The sequence below is a fragment of the Barbus barbus genome (genome assembly GCF_936440315.1).
Source record: "Barbus barbus genome assembly, chromosome: 25".
Lineage (NCBI taxonomy): Eukaryota > Metazoa > Chordata > Actinopteri > Cypriniformes > Cyprinidae > Barbus > Barbus barbus.
Window position 1 is genome coordinate 22403854 of NC_136753.1, and position 13337 is coordinate 22417190.

The following is a 13337-nucleotide window of genomic DNA, read 5'->3' on the forward strand; positions in this document are numbered from 1 at the left end:
TGTTTGTTTGTTTTTTGTTCAAAGACTAAGTTGTTTTATTTTTTGTTGTGCTTTGTTCAAAACTAAGTTTGTTTTTTGTTGTTTTGTTTGATTTTGTTATGCTTTGCTTTTGTTTTGATTGCTTTTGTTTTGTTTTTGTTTGGCTTGCTTTTGTTTTGTGTTGTTTTGTGAATTGTGACAATTCATCTATGGACTTTTGTGTATTAAAATTACATTTTGCATAGTTTTTTTGTTTTCTTTTGTTTTTGCTTTGCTTTATTGTTTTCAGAGAATTATGACAAGCGATGGACTTTGCAGTACTTTTTGTGTATAAAAGCAATTGGTTTGTATTTCTACAGTCCAGTTCACCCACTATGAAATATCATTGCTCCAAAATCTTACCTCACATAATTGTACATTAAACATCTAATACGTTCGTGTGTCATGCAGCAGTTTTGCGTTTAGTTTGGACAGACAAATTGCTTGTCGCTGTAAACTTGTCATATCGTGCCTGGCCAAGACACGGTGTGAGTGTGTATGTTTTTGCTGAGAACCAGCTGGGAGCATGACAGATTTTCAGTCTGTTGCAGTGCTTTGAAGCTCTCTGAAAATTTGTTGACTTAATTCTCTGTGCAAACATGTTAATGAGCGCTACTTTCCCTGTTCCTCTCTCTCTCTCTCATACACAGAGGTGGAGCAGATCGAAGCCATTGCAAAGTTTGATTACATGGGTCGGACTCCTCGAGAGCTGTCCTTCAAAAAAGGTGCATCCCTTTTGTTGTATCATCGTGCATCTGAGGACTGGTGGGAGGGCAGACACAACGGGGTTGACGGCCTCATACCTCACCAGTATATAGTAGTACAAGACTTGTAAGTATCTTAATAAAATATTGTATTGTTTTTTTTTTTTCAAATGTATGAAATGAATATGTATGTATATGCTTATTTTTATGTCCCTGGACCTAGTCACAGAACAGTTCAATTCATGTTGCCTTGTGAAAATCTTGCCCTCTGGGTTATATGACTAATCAACCAGGCCATCTGGCCTGAGTTCATACCTTAATAGCTCAAGTGAGAATCAAATAGTTCCCTCCATTAACACTTTAGACTTTAATTAAAATTTAACAGCACTGAGTGGCAGTTAAAGAATGCCCTTATGTCTTTGGCAAGGAATTTTGACGTACTTCACTGAGGTTAAAGTGAGTTGAAAGTAAGCCGATCAAGTGTTCAGGGGCTTTCTGCTCCTCTGTTACTGCTTTATGAGGTCTTGAAATGATATGAAAGTGAAAAAAGTTAATTGCAGCGTCCTTGAGTTGATCATATTTATGTCATAAACTGATATTAACTGTCCTACTACTGTTTCAGTAATTACTAAAATGATGACATGCTCATTATCCCTTTGTATGGTCTAACCGGTATCAGTTTGATGAATGAGATTATTAAAAGTGTCGGTCCAAGCTCCGTTCCTAATATTGCAAAATTTGACAGCAGCAAATAAGGAAAATTGAGGTTGCTAAAATGAAAAGAGGATGGTCGGAATGACCAAAATCTTGTATAACAGTAATTATTTGTGCTGTAATTTAAACCCCAAAATTATTTATATATGACATAAGCATATAAAAAATTATATTTTTAATCATCTAATGATTAACTACTACTTAACTACTTTAAAAAATTAAGGGTATATAAAGTTTGAGATTATGTGGGTTGCAAACTGCATGTTTGAATACGAGGAAATTTCCGAATCCATGTTCAAACATCTAGTGGAAGGCCATATCAGAAGAATAGAAGCCGTTAGAGAGGATCAGCTTCCTCTTAATGGCAATGGTTTTGAAATTAAGGCCCAACAAGCACGTACTTCAGTCCATTTAGTGTGTTCAAAAAGCACTGAGAAAAATGAATTGCTGAAAGATTGCATAATGAAACATTTGGGCTGTAGATTTTTTCTGAGCCTTTTTTTTCCCAATGAATGTGACGTTCAACAGCTTCAGATTACCAAACACCTTCTGTTGTCGTCTCCCAAGAGAACTGTAAAAGCAGCCCGAGAACATGCTGTGAAACTGTGATCAGTGGATGTTTGCTTGGTCAGGGCTCTGGGAATGAGACGTGAAGTGAGAGTAATGCAGAGAAACTAGAAGCCTCTTTCATTGCCAGCTTTATGTACATGGATATGCTGCTGTGTGTGACAGCTTAGCTGGTGAACATAATAATATGGACTACTGTTCAAAAATTTCAAGTAGGGCTTGCTGCAGTCCACAAGATCCAGGGGGCGTGGTTGGATCCACATCTAGGGGGTGGAGATTGGTAGGTTTAGGGGTGGAGATGGGGTGGGTTTAGGGATCAGGGGGTGGAGATGGATAGGTTTAGCTATATGTAAGTTGGGAGGAGTTGGATCTGGATCAAACCACACCCCCTGGATCTTGTAGGTTGCAGTGAGACGCTCCTCAAAAGTTTGGGGTCTTTTAGAAAGAAATTAATACTTTTTTCAGGAAGGATACATTAAATTCTATCATCATGTTAACAAAAATATTAAACAGCACAACTTTTTCCAACATTGGTAATAATAAGAAATGTTTCTAGAGCACCAAATTGGCACATTAGAATGATTTCTAAAGGATCATGTGACACTGAAAACTGCAGTAATGACTACAAAAAAAAATCAGCATTACCGTCACAGGAATAAATTGCATTAAATTATAAATTACAGTAAATTGTCATATATTTTACAATATTACTGTTTTTACTGTAAGACAAACTAGTATGTTTTTATTAAAGACAATAACAATTACCTACCATTTTTAGTCTACTTCACCGTAGTTTGAATTGTTTTTTTTTACCTTTTTCTGTTCTCCTTGCTAATTAAGTGTTTTTATTGTTCTTTTAAATAATAGCTTTTAATTATTTTGGTCTATTTATTTATTTTTTTTTCATTTAAATCAGCTCAAATTGCACCACTTGGAATCCTTCATAGACCATCAGAGTAACCGGAAGGATTTTTGTCTCTATCTCTTTAGGGATGACGCATTTTCTGATAGTCTGAGTCAGAAGGCTGACAGCGAGGCCAGCAGCGGACCTTTACTGGATGATAAAGCCTCATCCAAAAACGATCTGCAGTCCCCGTGTGAACCTTCGCCTGATTACAACTTTGGCGGGGTCATGGGCCGGTCAGTGGCTGATTATGCAGAATTCTACTTGTATTTTTTCCACTTACAGTTGGGCAAAAAAGTATTTAGTCACCAATTGTGCAAGTTCTCCCACTTAAAAAGATGAGAGAGGCCTGTAATTTTCATCATAGGTACACTTCAACTATGAGATACAGAATGGGGGGAAAGAATCCAGGAAATCACATTGTAGGATTTTTAATGAATTAATTGGTCAATTCCTCTGTAAAATAAGTATTTGGTCACCTACAAACAAGCAAGATTTCTGGCTCTCACAGACCTGTAACTTCTTCTTTAAGAGGCTCCTCTGTCCTCCACTCGTTACCTGTATTAATGGCACCTGTTTGAACTCGTTATCAGTATAAAAGACACCTGTCCACAACCTCAAACAGTCACACTCCAAACTCCACTATGGCCAAGACTAAAGAGCTGTCGAAGGACACCAGAAACAAAATTGTAGATCTGCACCAGGCTGGGAAGACTGAATCTGCAATAGGCAAGCAGCTTGGTGTGAAGAAATCAACAGTGGGAGCAATTATTAGAAAATGGAAGACATACAAAACCACTGATAATCTCCCTCGATCTGGGGCTCCACGCAAGATCTCACCCCGTGGGGTCAAAATGATCACAAGAACGGTGAGCAAAAATCCCAGAACCACACGGGGGACCTAGTGAATGACCTGCAGAGAGCTGGGACCAAAGTAACAAAGGCTACCATCAGATAACATGTATCATGGGGCCATGTATCCTGAGATTTTGAGTGAAAACCTCCTTCCGTCAGCAAGGGCATTGAAGATGAAACGTGGCTGGGTCTTTCAGCATGACGATGATCCCAAACACACCGCCCGGGCAACGAAGGAGTGGCTTCGTAAGAAGCATTTCAAGGTCCTGGAGTGGCCTAGCCAGTCAACCCCATAGAAAATCTTTGGAGGGAGTTGAAAGTCCGTGTTACCCAGCGACAGCCCCAAAACATCACTGCTCTAGAGGAGATCTGCATGGAGGAATGGGACAAAATACCAGCAACAGTGTGTGAAAACCTTGTGAAGACTTACAGAAAACATTTGACCTCTGTCATTGCCAACAAAGGGTATATAACAAAGTATTGAGTTGAACATTTTTTTTCTTATTGACCAAATACTTATTTTCCACCATAATTTGCAAATAAATTCTTTAAAAATCAGACAATGTGATTTCCTGGATTCTTTCCCCCCATTCTGTCTCTCATAGTTGAAGTGTACCTATGATGAAAATTACAGGCCTCTCTCATCTTTTTAAGTGGAAGAACTTGCACAATTGGTGGCTGACTAAATACTTTTTTTGCCCAACTGTATTTTCATCCTCAAGAAAAATTAATGATCTGAATTAAAGCGTTTAATCTTGTCCTGTTTCTCCTCGCAGCTTGTTTACTTACTCATCTTGTTTGTGGCACAAATAATTAAGAACTTTTTTTATTCTATTTGCATTCTGCTTTGAGTCAAAAACATTGACGGACTGGATTTAAGATTATTACCATCTCGTTGTGTGTTTATGCAGGGTTAGGTTGCGTTCGGATGGATCTGCCATTCCTCGGCGCCGCACTGGCACTGACTCTCACAGTCCTCCCCGAGACACACCGCCACGGGCCGCCGCCTGCCCCAGCAGCCCCCACAAGGTGGCAGTCAGTAGAGGCCACATAGAGAGTCCTGAGAAGAGACGTTTAGGAACCTTTGGCAGTGCAGGCAGCATTAACTTCCCTGAGCGAAAGGTCTATCCTGAGGGTCACCCACTAAGGCCTGTGCCAGGAACAACAAGACACAGCAGCCTAGGAGACCACAAGTCCTTGGAGGCTGAGGCTTTAGCAGAGGTGTGTGTATGTGTGTGTGTGTGTGTGTGTGTGTGTGTGTGTGTGTGTGTGTGTGTGTGTGTGTGTGTGTATACACAGGTGGTCAAAATTTTGAAGCCATAAAGATTTTTGAAAGAAGTCTGTTATACTCACCGAGACTGTATTTATTTGATCAAAGTACAGTAAAAATAGTAATATTGTTAAATGTTATTACAATTTAAAATAACTTTTTCTATCTGAATATATCAGTCAACACAAACTCAGCACACCTGAGAAAACGATAGGAAAACACGTAGGAAAAATAGTCCAACAACACTGTCGAATCCAAAATATAAAAAATGCAATCCCTCACACTATCAGTCCATGCTAAATATAGAAATGCATTATTACAAGTAAAAGCAACGTTTCGGTCCACTGAAATTCATCAGGCAAAAATGTTGCTTTTACTTGTAATAATACATTTCTGTATTTAGCATGGACTGATAGTCTGATTGCATTTTTTTCTATCTCAATATATGTAATTTACTCCTGTGAAGGCAAAGCTGAATTTAAAGCATCATTACTCCAGTCTCTACATGATCCTTCAGAAATCATTCTGATATGCTGATTTTCTGCTCCAGAAACATGTCTTCTTATCAATGTTGAAAACAGTTGTGCTGCTTCATATATTTGTGGAACTAGAATAGTTTTCAAATACTGAACTAGATGCTTCGACCATTTTCAACACTGATATTAACTGGAAATGTTTATTAGAAATATATTATATTAGAAATGAACACTGTAACCTGGAGAAACGACTGACAATTCAGCTTTTACATCATAGAAATCAATGACATTTTAAAATATATTTGTAAAGAAAAAAGTTATTTTAATTTGTAATAATATTTCACAATATTACATATTTACTGTATTTTTGAAAATTAATGAACGTCATTGTATAATAAAAATATCCAATCAGTGCCATTTTTATTTATTTATTTAGTTTCAAATGATAAAATATGAGATAAATTGTAGATACAATTAAAGTATTTAAAAACACTTAATTATTATTTTCTTTTCTTTTTTCAAATTATGTGAAAACATTATGAAAACTACTGTAAACTGAGAGAAAATGGTGCTTTCAATTGCTTACAAAAGTAATAGCACCTCTTCTCAATTCCACTACTTGAGCATATAAGATCATACAAGTCAAGGCTTACACCGCAAAGTTTTTGGCAAAAAAAATTGTAAGCAATCACCACTAATTATTCTAAAAAGCCATAAAATATATTTATATTAATTATCGTAATCTAATTAAATCACTGTGATTTAGATATATAATTATTTTAAACAAAGTTTGCTATTGCTGAGATCAAATATTCTTATATTTTGTACCCTTATAAATCAAAGCTCAGAAGGATTCAAAATGTCTTTTAAGTTGTAGTCATGAAAGCTTTTTGGTTTTTCTCTTGAGCCTTTCAATTAGCCTAGAATTCTGTGAGGCTGAAGAAGCTGGCAAGAGTTAGTCCAGCAGAAACAAAGAGCTGGCACTAAAGCAGATATCAGCATGAACTGGATGGGCTGGCACTGATCCATGCGTTTCATTTGCACACGGTTAAATAATGAAGTCTGTGACACACGGAACAGTTAACGATCTTTTGTAATGACCCCTTTGTGTCTACACTCACCTAATGAAAAGAAAATGGCTTATGTGAATACAGACATCAAAACGGAGGTATGATTGATATTGTTGGACAGAAATGTGTTGTTTTGTATATTGATAATGCATTATAAGCGCAGACTGCATGATCTGATTTACATTACTGCTTGATGTGCAGTTTGGGAAATGTGTGTAAATGTGTTTAGGGGGGTGTGGGGGGTTATTGATGACATCTGCTCAGTAATGAGACCTTGCAAGGTACTTTTTGTGTGTGTGTGAGTGTGTGTCTTCATGAGCCTTTTATCTTTTGAACATAACATTTTTATGGCATGCTCAGCTGGGAGACAGAGGACAGTCTTGAAAGAGAACGGGAAAGCAGGGAGTTTATAGTCTATCAGGATGGCAGCGACACTGTGTGTATATCAAACATAATCTGCCTCTGTGAATTTCCAGGAAAGATGAGAGATTTCTAAGGTTATAGAGCTCTGTAAATACTTTCTGTGCAGAAACCGACAAATTGAACTTATCGATCATTTTCTCACATCATCATTATTAGGGGTGCTAGTGGACTTAAACACATCCCTAATGCTTAATCTTGTTATATTAGCAATACTTAAGACAAATGAGTCCAGTTAATGAAGCACCGAGAGCTATTTTCAGCATAATGACAAAAAAAAAAACAATTTTTCATGAATATACTGTATATAAATCTTTTCAGTTTCTCATCATCAAAATTAGACAACATGGGGTTTCATATCAAGAAATATTTCCATTGTAATGATTATAAATGATTTTAAAACACTGTTGACAAAAATTGTAAATAATAATAATAAAACATTTAATTGTTATGAATCAAATGCTTGAACATAGAATTTTCATGTTATTTTTTGTTGACTAAAATTAGATGCCATTTTAGAGTTAAATGAAGAATTACTAAATTCAGTCAGTATTTTGTCATTTTCTTTTAAAACAATTTTAATGTAAACAATGTTGCTAAATCCTTAAAATAGGTTGTGAATAAAATGCATGAACATTTGGTCTTTTTAAATGTTCTTTTCGACTTAAATTTAATGACATTTTAGAATAAAATGAAAAATATCTAAATTCATTCAATATTTCGTCATTCATTTGAAGAGTTCATTAGATAACTCCGCTTTTTAACAATTCTCAGAAATCATGTTTTTTCATTGTGCATTCCAGTTAATCTCAATCAGACGGCAATTGGGTTATTTTGACTAGGTTAAAAATAACTTAAAGGTTAGGTTAACTTGGTTAAAAATAATTTTAAATTTAAAAAACAGCTAACTAACACAATGAAACATAATAAAAAAACATGATTTTTGAAAATTAAAAAAAAACTGTTTTTGCAAATAAACTTCATTTCTTTTTCAGCAAAAAGTCAATAACATTTTTTTGTTACAGGATATTGAGAAGACAATGAACACTGCACTTCATGAGCTCCGTGAATTGGAACGCCAAAACACGGCCAAACAAGCTCCCGACGTTGTTCTGGATACGTTAGAACCGCTCAAGAACCCTGTGAGCTCAGAGCCAGCGAGCCCCTTACACACCATCATGATCCGAGACCCGGACGCGGCCCTGAGACGCAGCAGCAGCTCCACTACGGAGATGATGACCACCTTTAAACCTACGCTGTCCGCCAGATTTGCCGGAGCCCAGCTCAGACCTCCACCTATGAGACCCGTGCGACCCCCGCCCACGCAGCACCGCTCCAGCAGCTCCAGCTCCTCTGGGGTGGGAAGCCCTGCCGTGACCCCCACAGAGAAGATCTTTCCAAACAACGCGAGCAGCGCTGCAGCTTCCTCCGCCAACTCTGGTGAGAAACCCGGGACCATGTAGCAGCAGCAGCAGGCCCGTGGTGCGGTGTAGCTACCTGCGCTGGTGAGGGCTACCCAGGGCAAGATGCTCATTCCAGGAAGGAAGTTCAGGAGTGCTATATTTCGTTTCTGAATTAATGTTTTTGAGCCTTTGAGAGTTCTAGAAATGCAGCTGAGCTGTGGCCTAGTGGTTTGACGTGTTGAGCCTGGTTGCGGATTATGTGAGTTGAGTCTGGCTCAGGTGATTTTCCCATTCCATTCCATTCTTCCCATCATTTCCTGTCCTCTCTGTGAAAAAAAAGAGGGAAAAAGGGAAAAAGGCAATTCCAGGGTAAATTTCATGCTATGATAAAAAGAAGGTTGAAAAAAAAAAAATTCCTCTTTTTTTTTTATTATTATTAAGTTTACCTCAGAATTACTATTAACTTGTCCTTCTTGGCCACATTTTTATTTAGAGCAAGATCAAACGAGTGGTTTGCATTTGTTTCTCTCTGCACTGGTTGGCCAGAAGAGTTCTGTTATTAATGAATGAGTAAACTCTCATTGGAGGACTGTTTTAAAATTAGTGATAAGTCCCGCCCTCCAGAACTGGACTGTACATATGATAGAACCAAACGGTCACTCAAAGACTGTCTAACACGGCCAGCTACCTTTGAGCTGTTGTAAATAGAGATATACTGTACTTGAACTTGTAATGCCTTTCGTTTGTAGAATAAGCGATATACATCTAAGTAACAACATAGCCAAGCTGTATACATATATGAGATGCAGAAAACCAATATACCAACTAATTGTAAGAAACCTGTGGTAAAATGTAGTTTTACTTGTATATAAATTTTGGATAGATTCTTTTTTTAAGTGTTAATCTTGTACAGCCGAGGACAGAACAGGCAGGGAGACTAGAATGGCTTTTATCAAAAACATTTACAATCAAGACGCAAACAAATAATGAATCAATAGTCTGAGCCATTAATATTAATATTAGTTGGGAGAGTGCTCTACTTTTTTCTTCTGTGTTTTTTGGATCACATCAGCTTCCTAATAGAAAAAGCAGTTCATCATTTCTAATTTACACATGTAAATGCTTCATTCTTATAAAGTTGCGTGGCTTTAAGGCATTCCAATGAGCTCCATGTTATTGTAAGCATCCGTCATTTACATATTTCAAATAGTCCTGCTTTGGACTTGTATTCCATATATACTCTGAATATATGAATATTAATACTTAGTAAAATAACCAGATGACACACAAGCAACCCAAGTAAAAGGATGAATCGCACCAAATGTGCCCAGGACTTTTGATGAAAATTTGTCCAAATAAAAAATGTAATCTATTGTCATGACAATAATATCATAACAGGGAAAATTCTAAAAACAGGACTCATTTTCTCATGCGTAATATATTTTCATATTTGGGGGGGGGGGGGGGGGGGGGTTATGATGAGCCGGACATATTTTTGTGAGATTCACCCAAAAACTTGTGTATGTCAAATATATGATATTTCCTAGATACATTTGTAAATTGACAGATCCCTCCTTCCGTATTCTACGTGATAATATCATAATACAAAAAAATATATAAATATACAAAAATATCCTAAAATGACTTGTTTTTTCTTCAAAATATATTTTCATATATTTTTTTCTTTTGGTCTTGGGACATATTTTTGTTAGATTCACCAAAAAGTCTTGGTTTTTGGTAGATACAGAATGCAAAGTAAAGCATATTTTCTAGTGCAATGAATGATGCATTTGTAAATCCATGCCCCACTCTCTGCGGTGAGGTACAGATCCCTCCTCCACATCTAAATATTCAATAGCCTAGAGTAACCAGCTCCAACAAGAGAAACTCCACTGCCCCCAATCTGTCATATCATCTCTGGTTCATCTTCAGCGTTACCCCTCCTCCCTGAGCGGTGCTTGAAGAGGGAATATCCAGCCGTGTACAAAATTTGCCCGACTGACCTAGATATCCACTTAAACACACTGAGCCCAAAGCTTTAATCTCATCTTCTTCACCGATTTTACTTTTGCGGTTTGCCTTAGGATTTGCCACTTCACGCATAGTCCAATCAGAACGACGGTATGTGAAAGCTTGTGTAAGGAAAAAAAAAGGTTCTCCTAAGAAAACAGTACTCTTACTACGCACAATTTTTAATCTAGAAATATCTCTAGATTTGCATTTGATGTCATGCTTGAGCTGTTACATCATCTCTCTCCGTTAGTTTGACGTTTCTCGCTGGTGCCGTACTGATTTACGCTTGCATTTGGGGCATAAAAAATGTAAAATCTCTTCTGAGACTCCATGTACTGTTACTGCCATCTTGAATTACTTGGCAATGACTGGTAATTAGCTTCTGTCTGAATTCCTCAGCTTTGTAGTAGCATGGGCCTGTTGTCCGCATGTGAGGGAGACTGACTTGCACGTGCTTCTCTTTACCAAGCAACACTGTTCAAAGACTGATAGTGGTGCCTTTCCCTAGATACAACGCACAATGTCCTAAAATACGTTAGCCTTTAGCCACAAGGGAGCGATTTGAAACTGGGTCTAGCTGTGAGGATTTGGCTCATCTCAGGAAGCGATTCTAATTTTGTTTATAATGTCTCTTACCGTACCACTTCCACATTGGCATCATTTTAACATATGCATAAAGACTATTATTCGCTATTACTAGGGCACATATCTATTTCTGGACGTTCATTTGAATTCAGCCATGACACTTCTGCATAATTGCATTTGGATGGATGAAGGCTTAATTCTGTTTACAGTAAAAAAAAAAGAAGAAAAAAAAGCAGGCATAATATAGCAATTCATAATTCAATGTATAAAACAGACTGTTTTGGGTCATTTTTCTGCGATTTGAAGTAAAGCGTTTCCATGGTTGTAGAAAATTTAGATTTCCAGGCGTCCAAAGTCAATTTCTGTAGTGAATAAATGTACTGTATGAGTTTTTCTAGTTGTTCTCAGCTTGAAAGTAATTAATTGGCTAGCAATAAAATTATATAGAAAATTTATACTTTTACATAGACCTGGATGGATGAGGGCTTACATTTATTTACAGTAAAGAAATTATGTATAAAACTGCTATTCATAATTCAGTGTATAAAACAGACTGTTTTGGGTCATTTGCAGTAAAGGGTTCCCAAGTCCATAGAAAATTAACGGTTACAGAATATCAGGAAAAAATAAAATTACAAAAATATATATTTTATTATTAATATAATAATAATCCTCAAATATACCAAGATAAATTCACATCCAGTAATCATAACTGACATACAGGTCATGGAAATGTATTAATAAAAGCCCTTGCATTACCAGTTCAGTTTTGTTTAGTGTGATAGATAAGCATTCTTTATGCATAAGGGCTAAGACAAATAAAATACTGCCCTCTGGTGGCCTTAAATGGCCTGTCCCTGCTCACAACCTCCCTCTGTTGGTCAGTGCTGGTGTAGAATAAGCAGGAGAAAATAAAAACAGTTGGCAGACATGAAGCTGTTACAAATGTAACCACATTTCTCTCTGTTTCTCATATGTTCTACCACAGCATATCTTGTCTTAGTGTCATTCTTTAACTCTAGCTTGCACTAGCAGCCATGCACCAAAGGATCACGTAAATCAGTGTACGTTGAGAAACCCACAACCATACACTGTCTTTACTCATGCTGTAATCATGCCTTTGAGTGTCATGAGTTTCATGCATTTGAATACTTGGGTATCAGACTTCTGCTCGGGAAAGTCAGCGCATTATGTTCTCATATATCTGTTGTACAGCTCGTCTAGTACATACTGTATAGTAGCGCCGCCGCTTATGTAACGAGCCGATGTTTGATAATAAATGATATCAAGTTTACAGAAACTGCCATCCATAACATACTCAAATAGTCATGGTTGTGTCTCTCATCTCTCCTCTGCCAGTGAACTCAAGGCTGTGCTGTGAAAAGCGTATACTTTTGCTGTTAAGTTAAATCTTCTACCCAAGCTAATGCATTGCAGTATTTAAGGCCGTGTTGGTCTGATAATAGGATGTTGTATGGTACTTGCACGATTACTAAGGCACTTGGTGCATCCCTGTACTTAATAGACTGTATGTGATGTTACTGGAAGTATGTTTTGGGAATGTATGCTACATTGGGCGTGTATTGTACGTATGCTAAGATAACAGAAAATATAGGCTTTCTCCTTCTCTGGACACAGTGTTCCACAGGAAAAAAGTGCCGTCTGTCTGTAGTAGTGGGTTGTGAAAACTGTCGTTTGGGTTTTTTTCCTCCTCTAAACACTTTTTGTCTAGTGATGCTGTTCTCAAATGAGTGTTTGAATGGTTGGATTTACCCCCCTGTGATGTTATCGTACACCATCCCACTGTTTGGATGTGAACCATTCTTAAATCCAAATAAATACAATTTTTTTTTTTGACCTTACATTAAGTTGTTGTCTTTTTTTAATTTTGAGATGAAGTGGATTGGCTGAAGCTTGTGTTAGGTAAAGCTTGTGTTCATAATACTACACATTATTCACAACTCTCACTTTAAAACTTACATTAATGTAAATAAAATTCAGCCCAAAATCATTAAAACACAGAAATAAAAATATTACAAATGAAAACATTTTATTACTGGACTTGTAAAAAAATTCAAATAATAATAATAATAGTTGTTATTATTAATATTACTATTAAAATGTGTGTGTGTGTGCAGGTGTGTCTATGTATGTATGTATGTATCTCTGTGTGTGTGTGTGTGTGTGTGTGTGTGTGTGTGTGTGTGTGTGTGTATATATATATATACAGTACCCTACAAAAGTATTGGAACGGTAAAGACAAAATTGATCTGTTGGCTGTGGAGTCAAGACAATTACAAATATGATTAAAAGATGAATATGAGACAAAACTACAGAA

At 36.9% G+C, this 13337-nt stretch overlaps 1 protein-coding gene across 1 annotated transcript in view; it reads left to right on the top strand.

The window, feature by feature from the left end:
* LOC306844479 (SLIT-ROBO Rho GTPase-activating protein 3) overlaps nucleotides 1-11209 on the top strand; it is an 85107-nt gene extending 73898 nt beyond the window's left edge. Inside the window, exons 19-22 of the mRNA XM_079376643.1 lie at nucleotides 669-849; nucleotides 2994-3143; nucleotides 4674-4983; nucleotides 8024-11209. Coding sequence (XP_079232769.1) covers nucleotides 669-849; nucleotides 2994-3143; nucleotides 4674-4983; nucleotides 8024-8461 — 1079 coding nt within the window. The 3' untranslated portion in view covers nucleotides 8462-11209. The remainder of the gene's footprint in view (nucleotides 1-668; nucleotides 850-2993; nucleotides 3144-4673; nucleotides 4984-8023) is intronic.
* Nucleotides 11210-13337: the final 2128 nt, after the last annotated feature.